The 14,150-nt window shown below is 39.1% G+C and overlaps 2 protein-coding genes across 2 annotated transcripts; one reads left to right on the forward strand and one right to left on the reverse strand.

Annotated features, from left to right (window-relative positions):
• Positions 1–5,169: 5,169 nt before the first annotated feature.
• Positions 5,170–9,255, forward strand: BCR41DRAFT_395971 (hypothetical protein; the record flags this gene model as incomplete). Its single annotated transcript, XM_022028770.1, has 4 exons — positions 5,170–6,703; positions 6,780–6,964; positions 7,156–7,671; positions 7,774–9,255. The coding sequence occupies 4 exons, from the start codon at positions 5,170–5,172 to the stop codon at positions 9,253–9,255; spliced, it is 3,717 nt and encodes a 1,238-aa protein (XP_021881627.1).
• A 1,920-nt stretch (positions 9,256–11,175) lies between these two features.
• BCR41DRAFT_305324 (kinase-like domain-containing protein) lies at positions 11,176–12,745 on the reverse strand (the record flags this gene model as incomplete). Its single annotated transcript, XM_022020785.1, has 3 exons — positions 11,176–11,648; positions 11,832–11,946; positions 12,296–12,745. 3 exons carry the CDS (start codon positions 12,743–12,745, stop codon positions 11,176–11,178), a joined length of 1,038 nt encoding a protein of 345 aa, XP_021881628.1.
• Between the last annotated feature and the right edge of the window lie 1,405 nt (positions 12,746–14,150).

Raw genomic sequence — 14,150 nt, forward strand, 5'->3', positions numbered from 1 at the left:
CGAACCAGAGTTAATGGTCTTCTTTCTTTCTATTAAGTTTATTTTACATTTTACATTTGCTTTTTTAGCTTAATTCTCCCTTGCCATCATCTATCCTACCCAAGGTTCAATGGCGGGATATATGCTTGAAAACACTGGTTTCTTATTTGTATAAATGTGTATTATTGATAGTGACAAACAAACAGCATTGTTGTTATTGTTGATGAATACATGTCATCGGAAATGTACGTTTGGTCCGTGTGGTGTAATCGCGTATACTTTAGAGAAATATGGCACAGGGGCATGGAATCATCTCCTTTCATGCTCTAACGACTTCGTTTATTTAATATGATTGATGTTATGGGGATTTTTACAAGGGTTATAGAGCATCCCGATACTTCATGTTCCGGACATTATTTTATGAAAAACTTTTGTCTCTTTCCTTGTTTTCTCTCTCCGTTCCTTTGTGCTTATTTGGTTAAAAGAAGAAAATGAAGTGTAAATGTTCGGATATGCATGTGAGCCACAATTCTATGCATCCTAGCAAGAATCCCACGCACGCGTCCAGAAAACCTTTTTGTTGTGGCGCGCGTTTTCTTTTCAGTGTGGCTTCGATTGATGAATAATACACCAAAATTAAATATTAGCTAATGCTTTAAACAACAAAATCTTTTTTAATTAATGCTCAAATACAATAAATACAATAAAAAAAATTAAAAAAAAAAAAGTTCTGTATTCGATTATTCGATTTCCTTTGTGTCTTTCTCTCTCCCTCTCGTTTTTCACACACATGCACACACACGCTTCTCTCTTTGTCTTTTTTTCCATTTCGCAAGAGACATCGGCTTGAGGATACAAATCAGAACATTTGTGGACAACCTTGGATTCTTTTCACATATTTTTTTGTTATTAATAGTTTATCCCGCAGTCTTTGTAATCATGAGATAGATAGATTCGATCATGTAGCGCGCACAATCCCTTATTGACAAGGCTGCACATGTATATATCAGTCTTGGAGCTCGTACTTGGGTACCAAGATAAATTAAAAAAAAGAAAGATCAGAATTTAATATTTTTGCTCCTCTCAAGGCACCTAAAAGTACCTTTTGATCTGCCAAAGAAAGCGCGCCAAAGCTTTCTGTTCTCATCACAAAAAAAAAAAAAAAAAAAAAAAGAAAGGAAAAAGAAAAACACATGTAGACATTTGTAAAACGTTTTCCAATAAACGGATGTAGACGTGAAATTGGGCGCTATCAACAATAAGGATTTATAGTAAACAGTAGGTTTTTATTATTTATTTTTTTTTTTTGTGTACAATATTATGAACAATAAATGTTAATGTTTTCATGCATTTTTCTCTTCCCCTCTCTCGATCAGCAAATGAATTGAGCACCGGCTCTCAGGACCTACTCAATCAACTCTTACTTTAAAAAACACAATATCAGGCCACATCCCTTGTTTTCCATTGCCTTTTTCATTTTCAACACACATGTTCGTATACAACTGACAATTGTAAAAAAAAAAAAAAAAATTCGCCTCCAAAACTCAATCAATTGGCTCTTGCTGTGCTACTAATGTTGAACCTCCCAAGTGTAAAAAATTATAAAATATTGAGTAAAAAATAAAAAATGATCTTTTTTTTTTTTTTTTATAGTACACAATCTCTGTCTTCAAAATGTGGGAGAATATGGAATACCTCAACTCAACGACAGATGGAAACATTTAGGTACATGGATATACTACGGCATGTATACATTTCAAGTGAGGGTCCTTTTTTTATTTTTTATTTTATTTTATTTTTTTAATATATATATATATATGTATAATATTATATAAAAACATGGTGGATGAAAGGAACTGCCTTACCTAAATTGCGATTAAACTTTTTCTTTATTTTCTTCGGAGGAAACTTACTGCACCATTGCATTTGTTTAAACATTTGGCCTTGCTCTCACAGTGTATATACGACCTATAAATCTTTTTCATTACAAACACAGAGTTCTGTTGTTGATAAAACTCTCTCATGAATGTCTTCTTGCTGAAGCACCCAGTAAACAATAGGCATGATCCACGGTATGAACAAAATATTAACGGCGTGCATTACAGAGGAGAGATAGTAACCTATTCCCCTCACTTTCTTCTATTCTCTTGATAGACCATCAAATAGATGTTGCGATCGAAACTTTTGTTTGTGTTTGTATCAGTTTGTATAGACATGCTCCACTTGCCCATTGGGGCATTCATCCATTTATACAGGCTTATTCATTTTGCCTCGTCCTGCCACACATGTACGACATAAAGTTGTACTTTGAAGAAAGCGCATCAATGATCGATATGCTCCCATCAAAAAAAAAAAAAAGTATAACCTTGGCATATACTTTTACACTTATACAACATATACATACAGATAAATATATAATTATTGAATAATGTTTGGTTTGCTACCTTTTGTTTATGAAGCCATTTTTTGGGAAGGTGCACGACCATGTTGTCTTAAATGTTGTTGTGAATAATTGAGTTGCAAGAGGGAGACGCGGTTTTGCACGTCACCTCTGAGAATCAAATTAAAGTATTGAATTAAAGATGTTAAAATGTATCTAATTATTATTATTGTAATTTTATTATTTTATACTATTGTTTTTATCATTATCATTATCATTATCATTGTCATTATCATTATCGTTGTCATTATTATTATTATTATTATTATTATTTGGGAGTGGGGCACTGTAAAAAGAAATACACACACATACACATTTACACACACGAAAAGGAGCTTTTTTAACTGACGGGCTGTAAATGAGCACTGGAGATTGCTCTTTGAATCGTTCTTTTCCTCTGTCTTTGCGCTCTGGTCTTTTCTGCTCTTTTTTCCCTTCTTTTCTTCGCTAACCTTTTCTACCTTTTCCTCCTATTTCTTTTCCCTATTCAATCAACGTCCACTATATTCATCCATCTCACACATTATCTCTTCTCTGACTCCTCTTTGGACTCGAGTTTCTTACCTCCTCTTCCTCCGATACACGCTCCACCTTCCTATCCTCCTATCCTCCTATCCTCCTCGGCTTCAGGAAGACCATCTAATCCTCAACTCCAAATCCATCAGAACTAATAATCTATCCTAGCCTCTCCCCCCCCCCCCCCCAATATTAATTCCTAGATGTTTTAATACTTAATAGAATCCCTCTACAGTAGTTCTTCACTCAGCACTTGTTCGGTTCTTTTTAATCCATTCCCCTCTGGTACAACTGTCTTTTTTTTTTCTTTTTGACACTATAATCATTGACCTCTTACTGGACTACACAACAGCAATCGACTGGAGGGAAATCGATCAATCCAGGTAGGAATGAATATCAGTACATCTTCATTCATATGATTCTGGATGAGTACAAAGAGGGGCACCATTTATCTCGAGATCAGAAAAAAAAAAAAAGAAAGAGCGGGTCATGTTGATTATCCATTTCCCCTCTGTTTTCATTTTTTTTTTTTTTTTTTTTTTGTGGAGTGAAAAGATAATGGGAAATAGAGTGGATAGAATGGGGAAGTGACAAAAACGTTAAATGCAATGTTTTTTTTTTGTTTGCCCAACAAACAGAATCTAATTATTATTGGCATTGAAATTATTACCTTGAAACAATTAACCTTCTTCCGAATTTGAAAGAAAAAAAAAAAAAAAAAAAAAAAGGTGCTTTAATATATATATATATGCTTGATGAAAAGGATCAGATAATTGCAATTTATCTAAATGGTAACCATTGATTGCCTACTCGTGAGCATTGGTCCAGACAATGGGATACTCAAAGCTTCATGCTTAAAGAAAAAAGGAAAAAAAAAAAAAAAAAACCGATTCTGTGCTTATGCATTTTAAAATGTTGGTGTACGACAATCCAATGAATAGGCGTGTAAATCAACCTTCTCTATCTTTTCTCATTTTCAAATGTTGTCGTCAGAGAGAAGGTATCCATCTTCATCTCCATCATTCATTCATTCTTTTGTTATCTTTTGTGCTATACGTGAAGAATTAATTTAGGAGAATGATGCATGATGCTTTTGTCTGTTGATACTTTGATCTGATGCAACAATGAGATAAATATAAAAAAAAGGACAAGGCCCCTTTCTTCGTTGTTTATTCTCTGATCATGAAAGTCTGCCTATAAAAAAAGGAAAAAAGTAACATGCAGGGGTGCAAAAGGAAAAAAAAAAAAAATGCTTGAACACCAGAGAGAGAGGAGAGAAAAACCAGACAACCATAATTTTTGAGTCTGGGATCTCAGATCAGGGTTCAACGGAAAAATTGTAATCAGCGATTATATTAATTGCATTATGATGTTCCTTACAGAGCCATAGCGCTTTGTGCATTTCTTAAGCAGCTCAATTGCGATGGTTCATTACCATCATTTGTCACATTTTAGGAGTACAACAGATCTACTTTTTTTTTATTGTAATATCCTACGCCAACAGCTCTCCCCTCCCTCTTCCTCTCTCTTCATTTCTCTACCTCTCCCACACTTTGCCCATTCATTCATTTGACATCCATTTCTCTTTTTATTATTGCTTCCTTTTTAGTCCTATCTAACGATCGATTGGATTGTTCCTCTTTTCTTTCTCTCTCTCAATAGAAACATTCGCATTATACCCGCTCACCAGAGTCCACGTCCATTTGAGTACTCTCCTCCCAATTCCAGGTAAATGAAATGACCAATCTAGTCCTGTCACCAAACAAAATGCAGAGAGCCTCATGTCTATACCTTCTCTTCACACAACTTGTCACATTCCTGCTCGTCTTGCTCTCTCCCTCTAATCTTCCATCGCCTTATTCTCAACGTTACTTGTAATGGTTTTTTATATGGCGCATCTCATTGATACTGGCTCATTAAATTGATGAAATAATTGTAAACAAATTTTGTCCAGACCACTCTTTTGTGTAAATTATTTATACATTTTTGTATTCGCCATCCATATCCATCCATATCCATCCATCTTTTTTTTTTTTTTTTTTTTGAGAACCCCTGAAACACGAACCCATCATTGACACACTTGCATTAACCTTCACTTTGTACATGTGTTTACATGTTGCCATGAACAAAACATTCAACTTATTGCTTATTATCTACTTGATCAACACATCAACACAAAAAGAAAAAAAACAAAAGTCTGCAAAATGAATCGATCCAATAGTCACGCCTCAACGATGCATGCTCATCCACACTCATATCATGAACAGCAGTCATCACCACAGCAACATCAACATCACCAACAGCAGCATCATCAATATCAAAACCAGCAACAACAGTACCAGCGCGAGTACATGGATCAAGAAGCACCCTCTTCATATCAAAGACCGATGAACCCTCCACAAGACGGACAAAGCATTCAGTACCGGCCATCCAGTTCTCATCAACAAAGCATGCGTTCTCAGCAGCAGCAGCCACATCATGGGCATGATCAAGAGCGACAGCAGAACCATTCGCAACCACCATACCAATCATCCCAGTCTCGGTCCCATACATCTCAGCATCATCATCTACATTCACCTTCATCCAAGACTGATGATCAATCACAGCATCTTCCAGGCCGCTACCCTGCTAATATACCTGTTATTCAATCCTCTGATCCATCCTTCACACGACGCCCTCACTCGCGTTCCTTTTCTTCCAACTCACCCTCCCATCCATATCCACAATACACGACGCCTGGCTCATCTTCACACTATCAGCAGTCGTATCAACCACGCTTACACCATAGTGCTTCTGCAGGTCATCTTCCAGCAGCGGGACATCGCTCCGCTCCCGTTACTGTAAGTGCAGCCCCAGGAATGAAGCAAACAGGAAATGCAGCAGGAACGGCTCCTCCAAAGAGGAAAGATCCATACGCAACTGCCTGGCGAACATATTCTAAAATTGCAGAGGAGCTTAACTTGCTGAATCCAGATGGAACGCTGTACCCAATCTCAAAGGAAGCCATTCTAAAGTATTTACATCACCAGTCCAAGAGGATCAAATCCAGCAATCTTCATTGGTACGTTAATGGACTCAAGAAGCATCAAGAAAACCTGGGCTTTGCATGGGACGATGTCCGGTATGACGAACAAGTCGTGGCGTTGTTGAAAGAACTCACACTGCATCCAGTTCCTATTGAGAGCAATGGTGGTGCTGGTGGCAATTTTGGATACCATCCAAGCCATCATATCCGTCCCTCTACATCCGCGCCTATCGATACATCCAAGATTGCAAGCTTATCAATCACCAGCAGCTCGAATCCATCGCCACACTACTCTCAGCAGCAGCAGCACCACCACCACCACCACTACCAACAACAACAGAGCTACTCTGCCTCGTTCACTGTCGGATCGAAGAAACATCAAAACCAATATGAAGACCCTCCACCCCCATCACACAGCCAGAGGCAACAGCACCATTTATATTCTGAGCGGCCTCAACCTCAAGCTCCTCACGAGTCCAGTAGGGCCTCGTCTTTTCACTCAGCCCCTGTACAGCTACCATCGCACCACATGCAGGAGGATCGTTCAATTGTTGATACACCTCAAACACGATACAAAGGCCATTCCCATACCCTAAGCGAGGTTTCTCCAGTCACCTCTACAAGTACAACAAGCTCGCCAATGTCAAGCTCAGAGATTCAGCTTGCACAGCAATCACCACCATCAATGTCGAATGGGTCCAATGTCAAACGGAAGAGATATGAGCTTAATTCTGAACGAGCAGGTAGGAAACATATTGTTGGACTTGGATTTTTTTTTTTTCTAATGCTAATCTTTTATAAATATTCCTACGAGCTTAGCTCGACTCGTATCCCCAACGAGCCTCGAAGGCGATGGACTTGAAGACCATGAACGTGGCACAAGAGACGCTGATGAGCTGGATGTCGATACCCTTGAAGATATGGATGAGGATCACCGAGAGCGCGTAGCGTTGAAGCGACATGCTTCCACAGGTACCTTGCGTATTCAAGTCAAAGGATCAGCGGTAAGTCAACGCTTAAGCTACCACACACACGCATAAGCACACGTCCAAAAAAAAAAAAAAAAAAAAAAAAAAAAAAAGCTTATTTCGAAATATAGGGTACGGACAGAAGGAATATGCTGTTGACGAAAGGCGAACAAAACTATTATTATTACTAATTTTTTTTTTTTTTTTATACTCTTTGCTTGAAAAAGTTGGATCCTATGCCTTCTGATGCCCATTTGTATCAACGACAAAGCGAATCGAGCCATCGAGAGTATCCTGTCACAACACCATCTCCCGGCCCTCGTGAGAATGAGGCTGGTGGCCATTTCCGCTGGGGTAGCTCAGACGCATATCTTCAGAGCCGACTTTCGCCTCCAGGATCCATTTCATCAATAGGTTCAACCTCTCCTGCTAGCCGAGGAGCGACAGGAAACTCCTCTGTAACTAGCCAGCGTCACCGGAGGGCAAACGGAGTGGTGTCGTCGCCTATAACTAGCCCAGCTGTCTCAGGCACTATTCCTCCGGTGCCACAACATATTTCAAATAGCGGCAATGGCAATAACAAGACTACTGTCCAGTTCTCGGAAGTAGTCGAGTATGCACAGCAGTTGCAGACCAAGTATGGAAGTAGGTGCCGTAAACACCCGTGGGGTTGTGTAGTATTGGCGGAGGACTATCATCTGGAGCTGACGATCAAAATGTATATGGACTGGGCTGGCCTAGTCGTAAGTAGATGGAATATCATCCAAGTGTGCACGAACATGCTTCTTGTCCAATATTTTTATATTAACACGACTTTTTTGATGTGGCAAAATCTTGAAATTTAGGCAAGTGGTCGTCTTTCAATGGATGAGGTTCCTGACCTACCAGAATTCAGACGACCGAACGACATTGGAGGCATCGGGGGCGATGAGGCATCATCTTCGCCCATTTCGCCTACACCTGGGCAGTCCACTGTAGCCAGTGGTACCCTGAAGCGAATGACATCCACTCCACTTACGGCGTCGTTTGGGTCATTTTCTCTGCTACATCAGCAGCCTACGTCCCCACCTCTTAAGAGCGAAGAGCAGTTCACTTTTGGGCGGATGAGCTCTTCACCCCAGCAGCAGAGACATCATTCACCTTCTTCATCTCCCCCTCCCATCTTCGGCCAGAGTCCCAAGAGAGAGGGACATATCAGCGATAGTCTAATGAGTCGTATCGGTAGCCCCCCACCCCAGCACTCGATGCTATCGCCCCTTGCCTCCAAGCAGCCGCTCACTATTAGTATCAATAGTAGTGCTGGTAATGGATCGTCAGATTCTCGCCAAGGGGCAGGCGCGAATCCTCCTTCGCCCCTCCCTAGCTCTGATAGTCGAGCCCAATCACGTAAAATAGTTAGTAGCCCTAGTCTAGGTCAATACTCCTTGCATTGTCAGTCTGAGCAAGAAACCACCTATGCATCCGACCTTCAAGCACCCCCTTTGCCTGATCCCGGAAAGAGTCGCCTCGGAGGAGCAGGCTCAGCTCTGCTGTTTAACTCTGTCGAGCCATTCTCTCCATCGGAAGAAGACATGGAGATGTCTGGGGATGAAGATCGAGGTGTGCGGGAGCGTACCTCTAGAGCACCTGCCCAAAGCCATGATGCTGGACATCAGGAGCATAAAGGCAATAGTTGTGATCGCGAGGCAGATACCGCGGCTATGGAAGAAGAGGAAAATGAGCATGTGCATGATCTAAGACAGCAAGTCTCGTTCCAGCACAAGCAGCAGCGCGCACATGGAACCTTCACACTTGCTGAACAAGACGAACTGGAAGATGACGGACAGAGAGCATCCTTGGCATCTGAAGGATCAAGGATATTAAAGGAAAGAGGGCCTCTAACAGGTGAAACACGTCATATGGAGCCAGATGCGCGTCATTTTAGGCCTAGGAATCCATCGTACGAGGTGAATGATGCTATATATGAGTACCCAGTCCCCAGACCCCGTGCATTTCGTAGGGAGAGTCGAGGCGAGAGGCCTAGAGGTGGTGTCTATACGAATAGTGACGATGTCGATGGTATGGGCCGAGCTGAAGATCATGATAGGGTAGAAGAAGTTCGAATGGGAATCAAGAGCTTGCAGTCGTCCCTGTCACAGAAGGGCATAATAGTGAACGAACCCCTTACAAACTCTAATGATGATCCGATAACGACAGCGGAGGTGTCTATGCTGCCGAGCCTTCAGCAGCATGAACAAGAGCAGCATCAGCAGCAAAAGCCTAGGCAGCAATCACACCTAGATCAACAGGTAAACGGCGATGAAGATTCATCCATGGTGGAGCCCTAGTATGAAGGGTACGAACGAGAAGCAACACGCACACAAAAAAAAAAAAAAAAAAAAAAACGCGACTGGAATAAAAAAAAGACAAACACAACCAATACGATACTGCCGCGGAAAACACAACAACAGCAACGAGGAAAAAAAAAAAAAAAAAAAAAAAAAAGAACCCCTACTTTTTTATGAGTTTTGCAGACTGGGTAACAGAACTGCTCGAGATGATTGCTTTTTTAACGACTTGTAATGAAATACATTAAAATCTTATGAATGAAACTGAATAAAGTAACGAAAATTACGTGAATCTCATAGATCAACAAGTTTATCATCTCTGCACCACCCAGTGGTCAAAGAAAAAAAGAAAAAAAAAAAAGAAAAAGACCACATCGTATCATTTCTATCAATTTGATCTAGACTAGACCAGAAAGAGCATTGTGTCCATCAAGTATATATATATATACCAAATATATATATATATATATATATATATATCTGTATAGTGCATATTATTACCTATCATGCGTAGAGCTCAAATAGTTGATTCACCACCACTAGTGCCTTGTTTAAGTACTAAAGGCGTTCAAGGAAGGAAATCTTTCTCCCCTGAGAGAATGACAGAGAAAACTCATCAACATCGCAGTTTTTTTTTTCTTGTTTCCTCATCTGAAGCTTGCTTTTCCTGGTCTAAAGCTTGCTTTTTCTCCTGATCCTTTCCAAACTGTTCAGAAATGAGGGTATTGATGCATAAGTTGTGATTGATACAAAAGGTTAAAAGTGTTAAGCGAGCAGCTCCTACAGTTCCTGCTTTTTTTTTTTTTTTTTTAAAAAAAAAAAAAAAAAAAAAAAAAAGCGTGAATCACGAGCTCCCAGACCTTTGAGAACAAAGCTGTATCCAGTAACACATAAAGTCATCCTCCTCCTTTTTTTTTTTTTTTTTTCTTTATTTATGCGGGGCGAGCGATTTGGGCTAAAGAGTCCTCCAATGTGCCCAATGTGCCCAATGTGTCAAGGTTTGGGTCAGTTCTCCCAGCCCGGACGCTCGGACTTTTTTTTTTTTTTTTTTTTTTTCTTTTTGAACCTATTGATACATGTTCAATATTTTTTTTTTTTAACTTGATCTATGGATCTGTAAATCTTAGAGAAACATTTTTTTTTTTTTTTATTAAGGAACAATAACAAATAATATCTATACAATTAAAAAAAAATTGTTTATCCTGGATTGTAGACCCAGTCGTAAATTTATTTTTCACAAAAGTTTTTTTTTTTTTTTTTTTTTTTTTTTTTTTTTTCCCTCCCACATATTACTTTCCTGGCCTTCATTGTTTGACGATCGATAATATTGTGGCACGAGCCATAGAAAGAGTCATTAAAAATGTATGTATGTTATGTTATGTATATATATACATTTATGAAATAAATGTTTTGTTTTAATAAAAATGTATTTGTACAAGTGTTTTTTTTTTTTTTTTTTTTTTCTCCTTCCTTGAAGTGAATAGAATAGAGAAAAAAAAAAAAGAAAGAAAAAAAAAAAGATAAAAAGTATGAAGATATATATATATAAATGTAACAATACAGTAGGACAATATCGCAGTAAAACTTAAAAGGAGAAAAAAAAAAAAAAAAAAAAGGGTATGAATACAACGAATGGTGTATGGAACAAGCGAATGCAAAATGATAGGATAGGAATGGGAGGATACCTGGTCTGGGTACCTTCGACATGATAGAATAGTTAAGAATTTGAACCTTTTTTTTTTTTTTTTTTTTTCGCCTGTTGCACAGATGTGTGCATGTTCCGCTTTGACAATCCAGGTTCATTCTTGTTGTTGTCTTTTTTTTTTTTTTTTTTTTTTTTTCCAATTATCTCGCTCAGGCCAAAAGCCAAGGGACAAAGGAGGAAAAAAAAAATAAAAAATAAAAGTACGCATCAACATCCTATGCCAGTGATCGCAAATCAACTCCAGAATCTTCTTTATCACCATTGTTATAGAGCTTGTCATTCTGCCTTGCAGCCTGTCTTATATCTGAACCCGCTACTCCTCTTACAGCAGCTTCATCCATTGTTTCAGAAGCATCTGCAGAGGCGCTGGAGAAGGCAAGGAATTCAGGCGTCGTGAAAGTACTGCAGGCTTGTACGCGCTTGACTAGCTCAGACAAAGTGATACGCTTCTTTGGATTGAGACAAAATACGGACTTGATGATCTCATTCAGCTCGGGCGACATGGGTAGAATAGTTTGCAAAAAGTCATTATTGAGGACATAAGCCGAGAATGTCTCATCCCTAGGACAGGCTTGCTTCCATGGGTTCCTGCCAAAGACTAGGTTAATCAAGATCACGCCAAGGGACCATACATCGTTGGCTGCACTATCATAAGATTTGACCGTCTCAACATAACCCCCTTGACATTCTAATAGGACACAGATTTTTTAAATGCAAGACATTTTTTTTTTTTTTTTTTTTTTTTCGTTAATGCTAATCTTCCCAATGCTAAATCCATCGTTCTCTTTTGTTCATTTTAAATGTCCCCGTGAAACATATCCGAAATATCCACGTAGTACACAGGTCACAACCCCTGGTCTCTTTATCTTACCTGGGGACAAATAGAATGTGGAGCCACATCCAAATTCATTTGAGGTCTTTTCTGTCGTTGCTAGACCAAAGTCAATCAATTTCGTACATTGACCAAACATAATAATATTTTCAGGCTAGAGTTTGTACATTTAAAAATAAAATATTTAAAAAAAAAAAAAATTAGTCTTCAATCAGATTTTTTTTTTTTTTTTTTTTTTTATGCTGATTGTAAGTTAATTATGGTGTGAGTCTTCATCTCATTGGCCGGTTTTAGTAGGTGGGAGTGAAGCAGTCCAATTACGCGTGTGCTGAATAACCCAGAAGGGAGAGCGTGGGCTAGGCCAAGGGAAGGGGCGACCCAAAAAGAGTTGCCTGGATACAGAGGGTAGGGAAGTAAAAGTTGGGAAGGGGCATAGGTAGAGGGAGCATTCTTGGGTATGTAACAGAGTTCTCTTTTTTTTTTTTTTTTTTTTTTTTTTTTACCTTTAGATCGCGATGATAAACACCGTTTTCATGGCAATGCATGACAGCACTAGCAATTTGGACAAAGATTGCCTTGATAACTGAAGTGTTCCCAATAAAACCTCCACGTTCTGTGATGGTATAAAACAGGTCACCTTCTACTCCACAGTCAAGCACCATATAGAGATGATCATTCTCTTCAATAATCCTGTGGAGTGTGACAATATTTGGGTGACCGGAGACGAGGGCATGAAGTTTTGCCTCGTGGCTCTGGAATGCACGTTGCCTCGAGTCCAGCCCCGTCTTGTTTAGACTCTTAACAGCATAACTCTGGCCTGATTGGGTGTCGACAGCTCTGTATACAGAACCATAGGCACCAACACCGAGCATGTCCTGTAAGATCAATCGACCACCGTCGATAGCCTGAGGTAGCTGTGGGATGGTAACACAGGCTTGTTGTAAGGGACTCATCAGTTGATAATGAAAAAGTTGTTGGGTCAATGGGGAAGATGTTGCTGAGGCGTTGATTTCACCAAGCATGGATATGCTGGAATTGGTTGAGGGGAGAAGAGTGTGCGAGAAACACTCAAATATTAACAGTATTTTGATTCGCTGTGAACGTTGTAGCGCCCGTGTGTAGTTGTTGCAATTGTCGGTGGTTGGCGATAGGCAAGTTAATAAAGTTCAATGACAATGGAGGGAGGCTGTGACTTAGTGCTACTTCTGCTTTAACTGAGGAAGGAGTTGAGTAAAGAAATGAGAGTCGTGTTATGTTAACAAGAAGAGGGTATATTAAGTTCTTCAATAAAAAAAAATAAAAAAAAAAATAAAAAAAATAAAAAAAATAAAAAAAAGAGAGAGAGAGCAAAGAGGGATAGATCGATAGATAGGCTGTCTTCAACTGAAAGGAGAGAGGAAAGAAAAGAGAAAAAGAAATGAGGGTTTAAAAGCTGGATCTATATAGTCGTTGATGAAATGGTGACAAGAAAAGCGATGTGTACGTGCTTCTATGTATGAATGGATTGAATTGAGTGTTGAATATTTTATGCTGTTTGAACGTGTAAACATTTGGTGGTGAGAATCTCTTTTGATAGGTGTGTATGTGGGTATAGAGTGTATGTACTGTATGTATGTATTAGTATGTGTCAAGGGAGTCTTTGCAGACGAAAAGAAAGAGAAAGAAGGTTTTGTCGGAAGGGTCCTCTGCTCATACTCTGTGGTATATAAAAGCTTTGTTTTATATATATATATTTATATATATATATATATATATACATATTACTGTTACTTACATGTCTTTGGTTAGGCAATGTAGTGTTTTTGAATAGAAACTGAATGACCACAGAGAAGACGGGAGGTGTTGAAGATTGTAAAAGGTGGGCGCCTTGTGCTTTGTTTGTTTGTTTGTTTGCTTTTGTGCTTTTCACTATTGTGCTTTGTGCTTTGTTTGTTATCGTTCTTTTGTAGCTGGGGTGAGGTGAGGGAAAATGAATCAGCGCGAGTTGTGAGCAAATCGATTCCCGCGGTTCTTATTATTATTATTATTTTTTTTTTAAGACTATAACGCGTTCTTGGATGTTTGTGTATGTGATCACTAGGAAAGATGGATGATCCAATTGAATGTCTATATCGAACTTGGACTAGTTTGCTGCCTGCAAGCAAAAAGTTCGTTTACTGCTGGGTGATATCAACTTAGACTAAAAAAAAGAAAGGCTTGTATCCGTTCGTGTGAACAAAGGGCTAGGACAAATAAATCCCAGTCTGTTTGTGTCTGCTATGCTTAAAAAAAAAACAATAAGGATGAGAAAGGCAGATTAGAAAAAAAGGTATCAACCACGGATCGTAAGCATAACAAGAAACTGCAAAAGCATTGGGA

This window comes from Lobosporangium transversale (assembly GCF_002105155.1).
Source record: "Lobosporangium transversale strain NRRL 3116 chromosome Unknown BCR41scaffold_17, whole genome shotgun sequence".
Classification (NCBI taxonomy): domain Eukaryota; kingdom Fungi; phylum Mortierellomycota; class Mortierellomycetes; order Mortierellales; family Mortierellaceae; genus Lobosporangium; species Lobosporangium transversale.